We start from the raw sequence: 19,050 nt of genomic DNA, 5'->3' as shown, positions 1-19,050 counted from the left end.
TTTTATTTATTTATTTGACAGAGATAGAGACAGCCAGCGAGAGAGGGAACACAAGCAGGGGGAGTGGGAGAGGAAGAAGCAGGCTCATAGCGGAGGAGCCTGATGTGGGGCTCGATCCCGTAATGCCGGGATCACGCCCTGAGCCAAAGGCAGACGCTTAACGACTGCGCCACCCAGACGCCCCTCTTTTTTTTTTTTTTTAAGATTTTATTTATTTATTCATCACAGAGAGAGCAGAAGCAGGGGGAGAGGCAGGCAGAGAGAGAAGCAGACTCCTCGCTGAGCAGGGAGCCCGATGTGGGGCTCGAACCCAAGACCATGGGATCATGACCTGGGTTGAAGGAAGCCGTTTCACTGACCGAGCCGCCCAGGTGTCCCTGGGCCCGTGGTTTTCTTTTTAGCAACACTGAACTGCACAGGTTCAGTGTAGACGACCGGAGGAGTTGGGGCGTAGGCAAACCCCGGGGGAACCACCCCTACAGCGAAGGTCATAAACGCATGCATCACCTCCGGGGTCCCTGGCGTCCCGTCGCTCTGTGTTTGCAGGCAGCGCATGTGGCCGGAGACCCTGCCCCCGCAGCGTTCTGGGAGGACTGTCTACACCTCAGGGCATCCCTGGAACTCACTCCTCTTGCCTGAAACTCCCCGTGTCAGTTCTGTGTGGTGAAAGGGTCCAGTCCAGGCTCACCTCCCTCACTCCAGAACACTCCTCAGTCTTTCCTTGACCTTTATGACCTTGGCATTTCCAGAGACTAGAGGCCAGTTCTTTTGCAGAAAGTCCGTCAGCTGGGCCTTGCGCAGTGTTCCCTCGTGGTTAGGTGCTCGTGTCTCCGTCAGTGGCTCCAGAGAAAGGCGCCGCGTCTCACAGCACGCGGTCAGCTGGTGCCACGCGGACCCGTCTCACTGCCGGTGATGTTAGCTCTGATCGAGGGGTGAGAGCTTTGACCACCTCAAGCACAGCATTGTCCTTCCCCTTCATATCTGTCCTCTGAACCCCAGGGGCAAAACCGGGTGGCTAGGGTCCACCCAGTGCACCCACCACAGTGCGTTTGACTTAACCTCCAAGTAAAGCCAGTAACAAAATCTAACATCATTCAGCCAACAGCCCACAACAGACACGTGCTCACCTAGACAGGCTGGAACCACACCAGAAACTTAGCCCCTACCGGCTCGGCTTACGGCAGGTGGGGTGGGAACGGGCAGAGAGGACAGAATGGGCCAGCATGCACACAGACGTGCCCCAGTAACGAGGAGCTGACGACAGCTCCTGGTCCCATGGTCACCACTACCGTTCCCTTACACCACGGCACACTGCCTTGCACGGCTGGCCCAGGCTTCTCGCCCGCGGGAGGAAGAGCTCTGCCTGCCCGCCTTCTGACTACTGCCACGTGTGGCAATCACCACCAAGCCATCTTTGGGACTGGGTTCCCCCACTGAGCTCAGGAAGCCCAGCTCAGAGGCAGCCGTCCCCACCAAACGCTCTGGCTGCAGAGAAGAGCCCGTCCTGAAGTTATTTCTCAAAAGGGGTGCTGAGCAGTGCACCCCTGGGCTCTCCCGGCTGGGAGAGCGGGGCTCACGGGACCATTCCAACCCCCCTGCGCCCTGGGTGCCCTCCTGCCCAGCAAGCCACGGAGCCCGGCATTTCCAGGTGGTTTGCAGGGCGTCCTTGTGTCCGGGCCCCAGGCTGCGGGGCAAGTGCTCAGGGGGCCCCGCCCGCCGCAGGAGGACCCGCAGCAGCTTCACGGCCCGCTCCGGGAGACTGCTCAGGGCTCTCCCGGAAAAGAGCCGCTGGGCTCCTGGGACCCTTCGTGGAGCCGGGCGCGCGTCACCCTGTCCCGCCCGCACGGAGCTCCAGGACCGAGCTTCAGTGGGTGGTGCAGCCGCTTTCACGAGCGTCCCTGGGGCCTGCGGGGTCATTAGCACAGTCATTTGGTCATTCGGGGTGAGACTGAGTGAGCGTCTGCAGAGGGTCAGCGCTTCTTCTAGACGGCCGCGGATACTCAGGTCCCTTATGCAGGCCCTGGGCTGGGACGTCCCTTCCCCTGTGTCTCCAGCGCCGAGAGAAGCAGCCGGCACCCCTCACTGCACCGCCGCACCCCTGCCGAGGAGCCCTGGCACTGCTGCGGGGGGCGCGGGATGCACATACAGCCCACCGTGGCCAGCAGAGCAGGCAGCAGCCAGACTCGGGGTCCAGCCTGCTGTGGGGTCCCAGCTGCTGCCTGAGTCTCTCGGAGCCTGGGACCCGCAGGCCCCGCAGGCAAGAGACAGAGCCCGGGCAGAGGGACAGGGCAGCCGGAAGGCCTCCCGCAGCCTCATGCATGCCCCCCAGATGCCCCCGCAGACACACCACGCTCGCGTGCGCACACATGCACACACACGCGTGTGCACACGTGTACACACAGACGTGCACACGCACACGCCCTCACGTGCCCTGACGTCTACATTACTGACTATTTTCTACCCCTGAGATTCCGGGGTCTTCAGTCTCCCAGATCAGCCCTCCCGGGGCTGCCCTCTGCGCTCTGCTCCAGCAGGCCGTGGAGGCTGCCTTCCCAGGGATACGGCTCCGAGGCAGGAGGGTGAGGTGCTTGCAGCCCCGGGCAGCACGTGAAGGGGTCTGCATGCCCAGATCAGCGCTGTGGGGCAAAGAGTCGCCGAGCGCCAGGGCCCTGACATGGGCTCATCTCCAAAAGGAAGGTCATCTGCTCCTCACTGAACAACACGCGGAAGCCCCACAGGCCGGCTTGCGCTCTGGGCTTGGGATGCGTGGGGTGGACCCACCAGGGAAAGGGGCAATGAAACAGGCACAAGAAGGGTGTGACCCAGGCTGTGGCAGGGCCGCCAGCGCAGGGAGCCCCCGCCCGAGGCTCACCTGCATTGCACTAGCTTGCTCGGCAAAGCCACAGCCCTCTTACGCTGTGTGTGGTGGAGAATTACCTACAGAGGGCTCTGGCCCTTGTCTCCGCTCCTGGGATGGGATCGCCAGGCTCCTGCCATGTCCCACCTGACAGGCACGTCTCGGTTTGCCTGGGGGCCTCGGCCACGGGGTAGTCTCGGGGTGATTTATGCTGGGGGCTTCGGGATGCGTTGTATTGGGCCTGACCTCTGGGGAGGCCTGGAGTCTAAAGGTCGTGCAGCCACACAGGCGGTAGGCGATGGAGCTCCCCAAGCCCCTGGACAACCAAGGCTCCGGCAAGCCTCCCTGGTTGGCAATATTTCACGCCTGTTGTCACAGGTCGGGACTCCAGGGGGCAGTGGGAAGGTTGGCCCCTCCTGGGTGCCATCCTCTGTCTCTCCCTTTGGTGATTTTCCATATCCATTTGCTGTAAGAAAACTGTAATCCTAAGAACAGCACCTTCTTGACTTCTGTGGATCATTCTAGCGACTTATGGAAACTGAGGGTGTCTGTGAGGTCCCCTGAATTTGTAGCCAGCTGGTCTGTGGGGAGGGTGGCCCTGGGGACCCCGAACTTGCCACTACTGTCTGAGATGAGGGCAGTCTCCTGGGGCTGCTCCCCGGGGCTGCCCATGGCTAAGCTCTCACAAGCCCCGTAATCTCGGGGGCTGGACGCAAGGACACCTCCCCCACTCCCACTATGGCTCGGGGCCGCTGCGCAGGGACTCAGGCAGGTGCAGGCCCCACCGCCGTGTAGCTGCACCATCCGGAACTTGCGCTTTGCCAGGGGCAGCTCTCGCGGCCTGCACCAGCTCTTGGAGCCCGCAGCCTGGGAGTGACGTGCATTCCTCCCCCCCCAGCCATGGCCCGGGCGAGTCTCCCAGTCCCACCTGCACTCAGAGCCACGGGGCCCGTCAGGGAGCAGCTGAATGCTCTCCACCACACCTGGTCCCCCCAGCTGCTGTGGACCAGACGGCACACACATGTGGTCATCACCCGCTCCCACAAACCGCCCGGCCTCTCTGAGCTCGCCAGTGACCGCCCGCGGTTCCCAGTCCTTCTCACCTTCTGTTCTCTCTGGAAACCCTCCACGCCGGCCCTCCTCTCTCTTAGCTAATCGCCTGCATCACACAGCCCCTCGCTGTCTGCTCCCAGCCCTGTGCCCCTTGAAGACCCCCCCCCCCTTCACGAGTGACCCGTCCCTCCTGGTGTCACCAGAGCCTCCCCAGCAGCCTCTCCCTGCTGCTCCAGGAGCTTGCCATTGTCTCTTCTTAAAAGCAAACCAGGGACACCTGGGTGGCTCAGTTGGTGAAGCGTCTGCCTTCCATTCGGGTCCTGACCCCAGGGTCCTGGGATGGAGCCCTGCATCAGGTCCCTGCTCAGCGGGGAGCCTGCTTCTCCTCTCCTGCTCCCTCTGCTTGTGCTCTCTCTGTCTCTGTCAAATGAATGAATAAAATCTTTAAAAAAACCAAAAAACCAGAAACCCCCCACCTGGCCCCACTGGCTGCCACTCGTGTCTTTGCTCTCACTTATAGAAAAACTCCTTGAGAAAAAGCTGATCTCACCAGCTCCTTCCCCAGGAAACCCATGTGAACGGAGCTCCTTGTGTCCAGCCCAGAGGTGCCCCCAGGGCCTGCCTCACTGATGGCCCATTGCGCACAGCCTGGGGGCCGCGTGGGGAGGGCAGCCCCGGCACGCATGTGCACATGCCCGCGGGCCAACGAGCACACACTTCTGGCCACGGGGATCGGCCGTTGGAGCAGCAGGGCAGGGAGGACAGTGTGGTCAGGGCGCCGAGGGCCTGGGAGAAGGACTCCAGCTTCAAGGGCACAGCAGGTGGTGTGAGGGGGTGGGGGTGGGGAGGCCTCGGGTGCCCAGGGCCTGCCCGGAAAGGCCTGGGCTGCACCTGAACAAAGGTCCTTCCCAAGCCTCCAAGCTAACTTCTCAGGTTTTCTCCTTAAGAGAGAGGGAGGTTTCATTTGCATTTCCTGTTTCTCAGGGCAAGGAGAGCACCCTTGTGCAGGCCTGCCCGAAACTGGAACTGGCCAGGGCCAGGCCCCAAAGAGGACACTTGAGCAGGGTGGAATGGAGCTAAGTCAGGGCTGGCTGGGGCCAGGGCCAGGTGGGCTCTGAGGGGAGGAGGCTCCCCACCAAACGGCCAGACCCTGGGCACCCTCCAGAAAAGGCTGGGCTCCAGGCTGCACTCAGGAAGGGCATGGGGGCCTCAGGGAGGCCTGGGCACCCGAAAGGCCTGGGAAGGAGGGCCCCCCCTCAAGCCAGATCCCACCCCACTGCCTGGGCTAGACAGTTTCTCAGTTGGGAAGGCTCGACGCCACCTAGAACATTCTGTGACTGGGAGGTGCTGACAGGTGCGGTCCCACAAGTGTATTCTGTGCACCTGCGGAAGTTGGCCAGGCAGGGAGGGGGTGCACGTGGGCACGGGGCCTGGAGACCAAGCCCGTCTCCCAAGCAACGGCACTTCCGTGCCACAAGAGGTGTGGAGGGGGGCCGCCCCTTGTGCCGTTCAGGCTGAGCAAGTGGCTTCTCTCTGAGTGGCACCTGCCTGCTGTGCGACCCAGAGCCATGGCCCTGTCACCACCCAGAGCCCAGAGCCTGCACTGGTTCCAGACCTTTCCTCATGCTCCACTGGCCACCTGTTGCCCACAAGGTCCCACTGGTGGAGGGGACGAGGATCTGCCTGTCCCCAAGGCCAGGTCACCTGCACTCTCATGGCCCGGCTCCCACCCCCACGGCATCTGCTCCGTGACTCCTGACAGCCTGAACCCCAGGAGGGCAGGTGTGCTGTGCTGTCCGCCTCTGTTCCCCCGGCACTGGGCAGAGTGCGCCTCCAATGTGTCTGTGGAGTGAGGAATGAATGAAGGAATGAATGAATGAACGGTGCATTATCTTATTTATTTTTTTAAAGATTTTATTTATTTATTGGGATGCCTGGGTGGCTCAGTCGGTGAAGCGTCTGCCTTTGGCTCAGGTCATGATCCCGGGGTCCTGGGGTCGAGTCCCCGCATTGGGATCCCTGCTCAGTGGGGGAGCCTGCTTCTCCCTCTGCCTGCTGCTCCCCCTGCTTGTGTACTCTCTCTCTCTCTCCCTGACAAATAAAATCACATGAGACACTCCAGGTCAGCCCCCCCCCCCCCGGCCCCGGGTGTTTGTGCTCCTGGCAGGGAGTGGGATCCTGGGCTTGCGCCATCCCAGGAGTTCAGTTTGGAGAGGGCTTTGCTCTGGGTTGTCTGTGAGTCAGTGCCAGGCCTTTCCTGCTTTGAACACCCCCTCTGTGGACAGGTCTGTAGGCTCGTGGGCACCACAGAGAAAGGGCTCCTGCAAAGTTTCCTTTGAGGACCCGGGAGCCAGTCCCTGCATGCTGCCTTCATCAGGCTGTGTGGGACACGCTGCCGTGGTTGGCGTGTTAGCCGCAAACCACAGCTTGTCGATTCTTTTTTTCACCCGCGGCAGCCGCCGGGCAGAGCCTCAGAGGGAGAACGCTGGAGGTGTGTGGAGAGGCTCTGCCCGCCCTGGCTGAGCCTGCGGGGCGCGGAGGCCAGAGCCACGGTGGAGGTTCTGGCCCGCTCGGGGACTCCCACCCCTGCCTGCCTGCACCATCTCCTGAAGGCCCTTGGCCCCACTCTGTCTCAGAAGCTGACTGCTTCACAGCCTGGCGCCGGGGCTTGGAGAATTCCAGGGAGACCTCGGGTATCAGGGTTATTGGGCAGCGGCCCCTTCCTGGAAGCTCCTGGGTCTTTGGGACTGAGCCTGCCGCTAGCTGACAACTTCTCTGGTGGGAAAAGTCCTGAAGCCCCTGCTCCCAACATTATTGGATGATAGCAGAAGGGATAAGGTGTAGGGAGAGGGCCTGCCGGCAGGTCTGCTTTGCCAAGAGCCTAGTAAGCTCTTTCCTGAGCTAGCCTGAGGCACAAAGGCTCTGTGTGGGTGAGCGTAAGGCAATGCCCCTGGGAAAAGCCGACTCAGCTACTCCCAGGATTAGGCCTAGGTGGGGGGGCAGGGATGCTGAGCTAGGGAGGCGGCATCAAGCTTCCTGCCTGCGAGCCGCCTCCCTGTGCCTGTCGCCGCACCCTTTGGGAGTTGACCCCAGCCTGCAGGCACAAGGCCCTAAGCACTGAGTCTGGAAGCTGAGGGCCCAGCTATTGGGTCCAGGGTAACTTTCTGGGGTGAGTTTTCTAGGGGTTTCTTGTCCATAGGCCAAGTCACTGGGTTCTCCCATCCCTTGGCCTCTCTCCGTGCCTGGAGAGGACGGTCCCTTCCTCCAGCATTACGGTGTGTCTGCGGAGTCCGACCACCCCCTGGGGAGCTGGCCCAGCTTAGATAAACTTCTGTCTTCTTAGACCGCACTAGACCCTTCCACCAGCTAGTGCTTCCTCAGGAGCAATCATAACTTGGCCCTTGGATCAGAGTGGAACAAGTGAAAACAGACTGAGATTTACAACACACTGTCCTCCCCATAGACTAAAAATCATGCACATTTGCTTCCTGTGGTGATGTTTTCACCGGTTCCCAAACTAGCCTTCCCATTGTGAGTAACTGTGGAGCCTGACAAATATACCCAGTAATTGTGTTCTGGAAATGGTAATAGGCAGCATAAGACTTCCATCCTTGGTGGATAGAAACCCCTGAGGTTAGACCAACAGATGCTCTGCCTGGGATAACACGTCCCCTGAGGGGCAGGAAGCCAGGATCCAAGCAGAACATGTGGTCCTGCCAAGTGGCCGAGGCAGATCAGGGTCTGAGGCAACTGAAGGGGCTGGAATCTGCAGGGAAAAGAGGAGGCTGTGCCCAGAAGTCTGTGTGTGGTCTCTGCCTGGTTCCTTTCTAGTCCATGGCTGAGGATTGGCTGAACACGTGCAGGATGAGATCACCCAAGAGTGGCTCAGGACAGAACAGAACATCAGTCATGGCCCAGTGCTGGAGACCTGGGAGCTCTGGCCCAGCCACAGTGGACACAGCTCATCAAGGCTGGGCATCCAGCTATGACCTGGAAAGTCTCTATGAGTCAGGGCCACCAGAGGTAGGCTCACTCTCGCTTCTCTCTCAAAAGCCCTAATAAAACACACAGGCGAGACAGTTAGGAGGCTGAGTCACAGTAAGTTAGAGGGCAGGGGAAACACCAGAAGTTTTCTGCAGATAGCCCTAATAAAGCACAAAACAAACTTAAACAAGTTCGAAATGATTAGTCAGTAATTGAGCTGCCTACCAGGACAAGATCCAACACCCTTCAGAGGAAGATAACAAAATCCAGACTGTCTATAGCGTATTGTCTGTAATATCCAGTACACAATGAAAATTTTCTAGGAATGACAAGAAACAGGAAAACATTACCCAGAGTCGAGGAAAAAGCAGCCAACTAAAACAAAAATTGTCTTGATTTACTAAACAAGACTTTAAAGCACCTATTATATATGTGTTAAAAAAATTAAAGGAAAATAACATTTTGATGAGTAAACAGAAAATTTTATCATAGAAACAGAAACTATAAAAAAGAATCAAATGGAAATTGTGACTTTAAAAGCACAATAACTAAAAGAAATTCGCTGGGTAGGTTTAACAGCAGATCGTAGGTGTCAGAAAACAGTCTTTAAACTTGAAGGCAGATCAATAGAAACGATACAATCCGAAGAAAGAGAACAAAACACCAAAGAAAAATGAATAGACCCTCAAGGGTCCGCTGGCTAAGGGGAGGGTCAGATAAATGGCCTAACATGGGGGTAACTGACGTCCCAGCAGAAGAAAATGAGAAGAGAGCTGAAGAACTAACGCCCCAAGTTCCCAAAACTTTGATTAAAGTAATCAACATACAGACCCCAGAGCTCACAGAACCCCAAGCGGGATAAGTGTAAAAAGAATGACACCAAAGTGCATCATTATCAATCTGATTAAACTAAAGATAAAAGGAGGACGTGGAAAGAGGCCCGAGAAGGAGCATTCATTGCCCAGAGGGAAGTGGGAGCGTGAACGTCACCTCCTCGTAAGCCAACCAGGAGGCCAGGAGGCAGCAAAATGACATCTCCAAAGTGTTAAAAGAAAAAAAAAAATCTGTCCATCCAGAAATTCTAGATGCAGCAAAAATATCTCTCAACAATGAGGTGAGGGGCGCCCGGCAGACTCAGTCGGTGGAGCGTGACTCTTGATCTCGGGGTTGTGAGTTCGAGCCCCATGTTGGGTGTAGAGATGACATTTCCAGGTCAACAAAAGCTGAGAGATTCTGTCGCCAGTAGACCTGCAATATAAGAAAGCTAAAGGATGTTCTTTAGCTTGAAGAGAAATGATTCCAGATGATTCCTTGCAGCTATCAGAAGGAGGGAAGAATGTTGGAAATAATACACGCGTTGGAAAATACTCAATACAATTTTTCTTGTCAAAAATTCCTTTAGAAACACTTGACTCTTTAAAATAAAAATAAGAGGGGTGCCTGGCCGGGACAGTCAGGGGAGGAAGCGACTCTTGAGCTCAGGGTCGTGAGTTTGAGCCCCACATTGGGTGTAGAGATGCCTTATTAGGTAAATAAATATTTTAACAACACCCTTGTGAAGTGGCGTATGTAAAAGTACAGAGGAAACAACAGCCCAAAGGGTAACGAGGGTGAAAGAAATTCTACTCTTGCAAGCTTAGTACGTTTGCCAAGTGGTTAATATTGACCCCAAACCCATTTTGATAAATTCAGGACGCATACTGGTAACCATGCCATGCCAACAAAATACTCCTTAGACGCGGCGAAGAAGCCAGACAAGGAAATGAAGTAAAGCATTAAAGCTGCTTGCTTGCCAGCCCCACCCCGGGGAACGTGGGCAAGGATCAATAGAACAAAAAGCAGAAAGAACAAATAGAAAACAGGGCTAACTGGGGAACTTGGACCCAGCTAGACCAACAGCAACATGAGACCTGACCGGACCACACGCGTCCGAGGCAGAGATCGGGACGCCCAGTACAGAAGCAAGAGCACACTCTGTCTACAGACGCCTGACAATCGTCACGGGTGGGTGGAAAGGAAAGACACACTGTGCAGACAGTAAGCACAGAGATGTCTGCCTACAAAACGACACGCTGGGGCGCCTCCGGGCTCCGTCGGGAAGCGTCTGCCCAGGCTCAGGACATGATCCCAGGATGCTGGGATCAGTCGTGCGCATCGGGCTCCCTGCTCAGGGAGCCTGCGTCTCCCTCTGCCTCTCCTCTCTCTAATCAATGAAATCTTTTTAAAAAAATATGACACACACTTTACAAGAACACAAACACACAGTTAGATCCTGAAACACATGGATAGTTTCCAGGAGGGGTGGGGAGTAGAGGACAGAACTACAAGGAGCAAGTGTGTGAAAAAGAGGGGGGACCTGGGCCGAGCGGGGGAGAGTGAGGAAGTGATTCTTGCACAACTTCGAAGAAAGAAAAACCAAGGAGGAAAGGAAGGGAGGGAAGAGGGAAGGTGGTGGGCAGGAAGAAGGGACAGGGGAGGCGGGAGGGACGGCTGCCCTTACAGGAGGGGGTGCAGTGCCTCCTGGGGGGCCTCCCAAAGCTGTGCATTTTGGGGCTTTTGCTCCTTTCTCCGGGGCACGGGGAAGAGGGGGACAGGTTAGGGGCCCGAGGCCACTCTGTGTGGCTTCAAGCTTCAAATTTATTATTTTACTTTACTTAATTTATTTTATTTATTAAGTAGGCACCACGCCCAGCTTGGAGCCCAACGTGAGGCTTGACCTCAGGACCCCGAGATCAAGACCTGAGCTGAGATCAAGACCTGGGCGCTTACCCGACTGCCCCCCCCCCCACGCCACCTTCTTGCATGAACCCCTCAGGAGCTGCCTGCCCTTCCAGAGCTCTGGCTCAGGTGGGAGCAGGGACGTCGCTGAGGCTCAGGGGCTGGGGGTGGGGGAGGAAAGCCCACCGGCTGGGCCAGAAGGCGGCCAGGGGCGGAGCAGGGCGAGCCCTGGGCCCGGCACAGGTGCAGGGAAGCCCGCTGGAGGCGGTGGCTGTGGCCGGGGTGCGGGAACCCGAGCCCGTGCGCCCCTGCACTGAGGCCAGGACCCCGTGGAGACCCCTCCTCACCACGATGACTCCCCATAACTGAGCTTTCCAAACTTGGCTCTGGCGTCCTGTCCTCGGGGAGACGGAAGACTGCTGCCCCCGCCTGGTGTGCGCCGGGAGCCGCAAGCTGAGGGCCCGGCCTGCAGGCCCTGCCTTGTCCCGATTCCTTCTCCTCCTTTCTTCCCCTTTCTGCTCCTTCCAGAGCCTGTGTGCGGCTGCAGGGCTGCCCTCACATTCCACGTCAGGAGAACTTTCGGCCGAGAGCAAGGTGCCTACCACTGACTGAAAACAGGAGTTTGTGTCTCTGGTAGTAACAGGGAACGGGCGCTTCTGAAGAACCCCCCACCCGGCCCCCCACCCCCGCCAGAGCACCCTCAGAGGCCGGTGTGCCAGAGTCCCACGTCATGGGCACGCGCCAAACTAGAGGCTTCTCCACGCTTTCCGGCTTCCCTCCCCTCGAGCCCGTGACGTGTGGGGAGAGGACTGTGGTCCCTTCCCGGGTCGTGTGCTCATCGCGCTTCTCTGTGCCTCCGTTTTACCCGGTGATGCTGGGGCCGCTTGGAAACCACAGATGGGCCCCGAAGGTAGGAGCGCCCTGGGTTCCCGACCCCCGCCATCACCGTGTGAACAGATGCGTGTTTAGGACTTAGTCCTTCCTGCACCACTGCCAAGCCCAGCCCAACACTCCGTGCTGGCTTTTTTTTTTTTTCTTTTTAAGTAAAAACAAATTAATTCATAGACTAATTCTAGCACTGTTTGTTGCAAAGACTTTCCCCCACTGGATTGCTCCGGGGATTTCTCAGGACCCTGTGACGGTGTGCGCGTGCACCTGCGTCTGGGCTCCCCTCCGGGGCCTCTGGGTCTCCGTGTGGGCCGTGCGCGGACGCCCTGCCGTCTCCATCCTGTAGCTCCAGGGAGGTCTTGAGGTCAGGCTGTGTGAGTCCTTCAACTTTGTTCTTTTCCAAGATTGCTTTTTAGATCCCATGAGCTTAGCATCTCCATATAAAGTTCAGATTCAGCTGATCCACTTTTTTGTAATGTGTTTGTCCAAGTTTGGTGCCGAGTTATCCTGTCCTCACAAATGAGGGAAAATGTCCTCTTCTAACCTATTTTCTGGAAGGCTTTGTGTCATGTCGTTCTTCCCTCCTTGGATGTTTGAGAGAGTTTGCCAGTGAAACCACCTGACCCTGGGGGTTTCTTTGTGGGAACGTTTTTTGTTAATACGTTGAAATATGTAATAAGTATGGGCCGCTCCGATTCTGAATCTCACCTCAGCTCACTTTGCAAACAACACCCTTATTTGGTGGTTCTTACTATATTCACAGAGTCGTGTAACCATAGCTACTCTCTAATCCCAGAATAGGGTTAATCCCTGTTATTCACGGTGGGACCAAGTCACCACAAATACTGAGTTAGCTAACACTGAGCCATTGCCCTTAGAGGAAATGCACGCGGGCTTCACACACGCGCTCACACACCTTACGGAGACGGTAACCCTGGAGATCAAAACACAATTCATTCTGGTAGATTCTACTTGACAAAAGAGAAAACAAGGCTCAGAAGTGTGGCATGAACTTGCATGAGGCCACTAGGTGCCGGAGTGGGGATTCGCACCCGTGCCTCTGGCCGCAGAGCGGGAGCCGTTTGCCCTCTGTGCCCATCCCCCCATCCTCGGGCCTCGCCAATTCTGCCTCAGCTGGGGGCGCGCAAGCCTTCACCTGTCTTCAAGTGGCCAGGAAAGTAGGTGCTGGTCTTGGGATTACAAGCAAATGTTAAGTGGGCCAGTGTGCAAACACACCGTCTTCCAATGGGGATCAAGGGTGTTTTCATCGCCCCGTCAGCAGCTGCTCCCGTTCACCCCAAACCCCAGCAGCTGGCCTGCTCTGCGGGTCCCCGTCCCTCCGGGGCTGGCCTGGGGCCTGGCCTGCGGGGACACGTGTCCTGATGCTTATTAAATACTCATTCAAAAAAGGTTAGAGGAGGTCCAAGGACACACAATTGAATTTTTAAACTTAATTTACAAAATTTTAACTTTTTTGATTATACGTCTACTGCAGGTCCGTCACAAAACATAGTTTGTTATGTGTAAAATACCATAAAGGGGAAAGAGAAAAACCCATTTTACTGGTTTTAGCATTTTTCAGAGACAATTAAACATTTTGGTGTTTCTTTCCAGGCTTTTTTTCCTCTCGGAAGCACAAAGGCACCAGCTGGCCTGGAAGAGCACGCAGCTCAGGAAGCCAGCCAGTCCCACCCCTCCTAGGAGGGCGCCGGGGGCCCGGGGACGGCTGTTCCTCCAGACCCGCTGAGGGGGGTCTGGGCCTCTGAGGTGGTCCGGCCTAGAGCTCCAGCCAGGGGAGGGGCCGTGTGGGCCACTCTAGTGCTGTCTATGGGTCTATGCTATGTGAGCACAGGACGTGGGAGAGGCAGGTGGTCTGAGCGGGCTGGGGTCTGGGAGGTTCAGCTGGTGCCCTGGTCTCGGGGGGCTGCTGCATGCTTCGTGTCCGAGGGTGTGAGGGGAGAGCTCCTGAGCAGGGACAATGCCTGGCAACCTGCCACGAAGCCCCTTCCAAGTGACCTGGGTCCCACGCCAGCTTGCTGCTTTGGGGTCTAACAGCACCGCTTTCAGAGGACCCTGGCTGGCTTCTCCCACCCCCGGGACTCCTGGAGCCCACACCCATCCATCCTCAGGATCCCTTCCCAGGCTGAGGTTCGGCTGTCTCCGGTTCCCGTGTCACCCTGCACGCTGACGGCCCCCCGCAGCCCCAAGCTCGCTGGGTCTGCAGCGGTGTGCGGCTGGCGTTGCCAGAGGCTCTCCGCAAAAGGCCTGAGCAGTGGGACTGCGTGCCTGGGGACAGACGTGTGAAGCAAAGTGGAAAATTGCTCATTGGAAAACTTCATAACCCGCGTGCAACAACACAAAATGGTTGTGCTGTGGCCAGTCGCTTACAAGAAGAGCCTCAAGGCCTGGGTAAGTGGACGTGAACGGAGACCCCGACCCGAGACGGAGAGACGGAACAGGACGGGCTCACAAACCCACGGCAAATCCAACCCTGGGGAATGGCTTACAGAGTGACTGTGTCATAACTGCTGGGAAGTCCGCTGTAGACAGAACAGGGGTGGGGTGGGCGGGCTCTCCCTCCTCTTCTGGGAGACACGTGGCCCTGAGAAGAGCCAGAAACCCGCTCCCGGGTCCTCGGTCGTAACCCACGCAGCAACTGCTCTGCACACGCTCCCTCGGTGGGGGCAGCACGTCCCCTTCCACGGCCCCCCTCCCAGGACACCTCGGCGCGGGCGAGGCGAGGGGCGCTACGGAGGCTCGGGAAGGAGGGCTAAGGGAACCCCGTCTGCCTCGATGGAGCATCGAGACAGCCGCGCCCACCCGCGGCGGCTTGGGGACCGCAGCGGGCTGAGGCCTTCGGGTGTGTTTTTCTCCTGGCCGTGCACCATCGAATCACACACAGAAACCAGGCCACGCTGACTCCAAGCTGCTTGTGGGCGTGTTGCCTGCCTGCCCTATACGCACATCGGCACACGCCTCCACAGCAGTGCTCACTCACGTACGGCCACGCGCACACGTATTCACGCACACGTACTGCCACGCGCACACGTCCACTCACGTACAGCCACGCGCACACGTCCACGCACACTCACGTACAGCCACGCGCACACGTACACGCACACCTACATGCACCCATGTGCACTGCTGTTTACATACGTGCACACCTGTGCATGTCTGTGTGTGTACACCCCCCCCCCCGGCAATACACACACACTAGTTCCACAGTGTGCTGAGAAAGCAAGCATAACGGGAAGACTACCCTCCTGGGACAGGTTTGTGCGTGTTCATCATTCCCTGCAGGACCCCTCTCCCGACCCCTCGCCGTTTGCTTGGGCTCACACAGAAGAGTCCCATGGCAGCTTAAGGCTTGGCTGGCAGGGCTGTAAGGGGTGCAGATTTGCCTGGGATGGAGCCCCCCTGGAGCAGCGGCTGGAGGCCCCGCCAGGAGCGGAGCTGCCAGGTGCTGTGCTGGTCCATTAAGCCAATGAGCCAAACAGAGTAACCATTGAGCCTTTATTCACTTATGGCAATGGCACAGCAAGGGACCAGAGCGAAAGAGCTGACTCCCCTCGTTCCACTCTCTCCTCCACGGAAAGGCACAGTTAAGGTGGGTCAGCGGCTGGGATGGGGATGCCACACTGCAGAGGGAGCCCCAAACAAAAGGGCCCTGCTGCTTTTTGGACTTGGGGCGGGGGAGCCAGGGGAGGAAAAGTACAAAATGGTGGGTCAGAGTGCAGAAATAAGAAGACCTTGACCAAGGGGCCCCTGATGACAAGGCCTCCGGATGGAGATGCCCCAGCTAGGGATAAGCTGTGCCCCAGCCCACTGGCCAGAGGCCTGAGTCCTTACTGCAGCTCCCTCAGAGACCTCGATGCTCTGGCCAGGCACCAAGCCCGGTGAGGACAGGGTGGCTCCCCCGCCCCAGGCCTGCAGGTGAAGCCTCTGTGCTCACCGATGGCCAGCTGACGGATCCTGTCTGTGACCCTGGCCTGGAGCCCACTCAGGGGGCCCAGTCTGTCTGGAACCCCCTCTCCAGCAGGGTAAGGAGGGCAGGATAGAGCCCTGGGAGCCAGATGCCAGCCTCCTCCCAGGCCCTCAGATCCTAGGGTGGCCACCTTTCCCGTGGGAGCACACCTTGGGCTGGGCTAGGGGGGCAGCAGCATCTCCCCCTCCCGCCTTCTGGGGCAGCCTGCACACTGCACAGCCTGGACCCCTGGGTGGGGCAGGCAGCTCTCCCAGAGAGCCTGGTCACCTGGCCCTCCAGGGGCTCTGGGGGAGGCCTGCAGGGCACCCACATCTCCCTGGACGTGGCTGCGGCCACCTGAGAGAGCCGAGGCCAGGAGGGGTCAGCCACGCTCCTCCTCCCTGGGTTGGGAGTCCAGGGTCACCGAGAAACGAGGTCACTCTGCTTGTGCACAGGACACCAATCCGTATCTGGGTACAGAAGGCAGTGGACAGACTTGAACCTGGGAAGGAGACGTGGCGGTCAGGCCTGCTGGGGTGGAGGTGTTTTGGGGGGCTGGTGCCAGAGCCCCTCCGCACTGCCCACTCACCGTGTGGGGTCCTGCTGCAGACTGAAGCCTCCCATCACATTCACGACATTATGTGGGTTTTCTGGACCCCCGTAACTCAAGGTGACCTGGGAGAGGGAAGGGGGCAGGTCACTCTCCCAGGACCAGCTCCACCCCACACCCTCCGCTGGCTTCTGAAGTCAAGCCAGGAGAGGCTGCTGTGCCTCCCGCTTCCTGGGCCCCCCAGGGCAGGACCACCCCTAAGGGCAGACTCGGGAATAGCATGGAAGGGCTGAGAGGTGCAGCCGACACAGAAGACACCTCAGGACGGCGGCTGGTGCGCATGCGGGGGCACCCCTGTCCAAGCCTCCTGTCCCTCTCTGCGTCCTGGTCTGGGACCGCACTGCCCACAGCCGCTGCCCCTTACAAATGAGCCCCCAGACCCAGGCCTCTGGGTCCCAGCAGGCCGAGCACAGGGTCTGCAGCTGCGGGGCTGGGAATTCCTCCCTGAGCCCTGATGGTCCAGCCTGAGATCCCTGGGGGGCTGGTCAGGGGCGGGTCAGGGGCGGGACCCCAGGGGCGAGTGCGCGGGGAGCGCCCGGGGGCTCCGCGCCCAGGGGCCGCACCTGCTGTGGCACAGCGTCAGGCGGCAGCCTCTGCAGGTTCTCCAGGTGGGAATGGAAGAGCGAGCTGGGCAGCAGGCGAGCACCCAGCAGCCCCTCCACGATGTAGCCCACGGTGCAGTCATCCGGCAGCCGCACCCGCTCGGCTGTGCTCATGAAGCTGCCCAGGCTGGTGGGGGTCGGGGAAGCGGGTCAGGGCCTCCTCCATCCTCAGCCCCACCACCCCGGGCCTCCCAGCCCGGGCAGCCAGCACCCCCTCACCTGGCCCAGGGGCTCATCTTCAGAGCGAGGCCTCTGCTCAGGCAGAACCCGGCCCCGCCCGTAGCAAACCAGAACTTGACAGTGGTCACCTGAGGAGGAGAAAGATGCCAGGCGGGCCCCTCAGCAGCTCCCCACACAAATGGCGGGAGTGCCCCGCAAGAGGGTGGGCTTCTGCGACCTGGTCCCCCAGCTCCTCCCACAGCTCCCCCTGAAGTGCCCCCAGCCCCGGGGGTGGGTCAGACACCTGCCCCCCCTGCCCTTCTCCACCGGGGTCTCCACTCTCTCAGCCGCCACTCCCCCGGCCCCGCACTCACAGTGCCTCCTCCCTGGACCCTCTCGGCGGCCTCGATGGGGTGGTCCAGGCTGGGCCGCCCCAGGTAGACATCCTGGCTGGGCGAGAAGGTGGAGAGCAGCCGGAGCAGGCCTTTGGGGTTCACATAGTTGTCATCATCCACATGGCAGAACCACCTGGGGGAGGTGGGGAGCGCTCACGAGCGAGGGGCCGGTGCGGGTGGAGGCCTCCACCCCCTGGCCCAGGTGTGTGGGCCCCAGCCCTGGGCTCTCCCGGGGGCACCGGGCCGTGGCCATCACATACTTGCGGCCCGACTCGATGAACTTGTCGTACTCCACCGACATCTTGCAGCACAGTGCCTGGCGGGTGTGCACAGCGGAACAGTTGGTATTGATTACATGGCTGCCTGCCGGGGCGGGGGAGGGGGGTGGAGAAACGAGGCAAGTATGAGGGCCAGAGTAAGATGAGGCCCGCCGCCAGCCCACCCCACGGAGATCAGGGCAAAACGTGGCTGTCCAGTGGGCCTTGCCATCTCGCCCTGCTCAAAGCCCCCAGTCTGGCTCCAACCGCGCAGCCCTGGCCTGGCCTCACTTGCTGACCTTGTTGCTGATCCACAAGGCCCGGACAGGTGACAGCCATTGGGAATCCCGTGAGGGCAAAGCCCCCCCGGGGTTGAGGACACATGCCTGAAGTGGGGCTGCCGGGAAGGAATGACTCTGTTGGAGTGTCTTCAGGGACCGTGGCTCCAGTCGGAGGCCCTGGGAAGCCCGCCAGAGGCTGTGGGAGGCAGAACCTGGCTGGCAGGGTGGGGCCCTGATGCTGGGCTGGTGGCAGGTGGGCACCCTGGCTCTGTTCTCTACCAGCTGTGTGACCCTGGACAAGTGACTTAACCGCTGGACTCTACGTAGCAGGGAGATGGGTGTCACTGCACCAGAGGATAAGCGAGGGGGCCTGGTGCACGCTGGGCTGGGGAGGGTGCTCACCTCCCTGGAGTTGAAGCTCAGGGTCATCCCCATCCGTGAAGATGAACGTCTGGGGAGAGACAACCTGTGAGACCCCAGGTGGACCAGGACGGAGCCGCAGAGATGCCAGCGGGTGAGCCTGGGCTTCAGGGCTGGAGCTTTGGGATGAGAAGAGGGTACCCAGGACGGTCCTGGACGCTTGGGGTTGGGATGGGGGAGAGAGGAGGGTGGCGCCCGCTACTGTCCCTGGCGTCTCCTGGTGCAGTTGGGGCCAGGCCTGCTCTCATGGGGTGTCTGCGGGGTCTTGGTCCAGTGTCAGCTGAGAGAACCCACCCAGGTAGGAGGGGGACTAGGCCTGGGTCCCCAGAGACTCAGAACGGGGGTCTGCCTATCACTCTGAGGACACAGCAGTGGGTAGGGGGTCCCGGGGATGGGGTCCCCGGGGCAGCCCTTGCGGGACAGGGCTGCCAGGGGTCGCGGACAGTTGTGGTCCGGCGTCGGGATCCTGGCTGGGGGCCCCGGGGGATGGGGGCCCCGGGGCTGGGGTCCTGGGGCAGGGGTGTTGACATCGGGGATCCTGGGGCGAGGCCCACCTGTTGGCGGGCCCGGGAGATCCAGGTGCTCAGTAGCAGCCCCAGGCGTGGACCGTGGTTCTTCTGAGTGGTCTTGACAGCGATGAAGACGTCGTCCGGTCGCAGGCGGGGGGCGGTGGCGGGTCGGGCAGGGGACGCCCGCCGGCCGGGGCCTGGAGTCGGGGCCGGGGCCGGGGCCTGGGCTGGGGCCGGCACACGGGGCAGCGGCAGTGGCAGCAGCAGCAGCGCGGCCAGGGCCGCGGCCAGCGCGAGGCAGGCCCGGCACAGCGCCCCCCGCGCGCGGCTCATGCGGCCGCGGGACCCGCGGG

At 59.6% G+C, this 19,050-nt stretch overlaps 1 protein-coding gene across 1 annotated transcript; it reads right to left on the bottom strand.

The window, feature by feature from the left end:
• Positions 1-14,999: 14,999 nt before the first annotated feature.
• RFNG (RFNG O-fucosylpeptide 3-beta-N-acetylglucosaminyltransferase) lies at positions 15,000-19,045 on the bottom strand. Its single transcript, XM_026483856.4, has 8 exons — positions 18,743-19,045; positions 18,171-18,219; positions 17,491-17,593; positions 17,210-17,363; positions 16,896-16,984; positions 16,638-16,803; positions 16,054-16,139; positions 15,000-15,966 (listed from the first exon to the last, which is right to left on the bottom strand). The coding sequence occupies exons 1-8, from the start codon at positions 19,028-19,030 to the stop codon at positions 15,885-15,887; spliced, it is 1,017 nt and encodes a 338-aa protein (XP_026339641.1). The 5' UTR covers positions 19,031-19,045; the 3' UTR covers positions 15,000-15,884.
• Between the last annotated feature and the right edge of the window lie 5 nt (positions 19,046-19,050).

This window comes from Ursus arctos, unplaced genomic scaffold (assembly GCF_023065955.2).
Source record: "Ursus arctos isolate Adak ecotype North America unplaced genomic scaffold, UrsArc2.0 scaffold_24, whole genome shotgun sequence".
NCBI classification, from domain to species: Eukaryota; Metazoa; Chordata; class Mammalia; order Carnivora; family Ursidae; genus Ursus; species Ursus arctos.
Note: the sequence above shows the minus strand (reverse complement) of the source record. Positions and strands in the feature narration are given on the sequence as shown.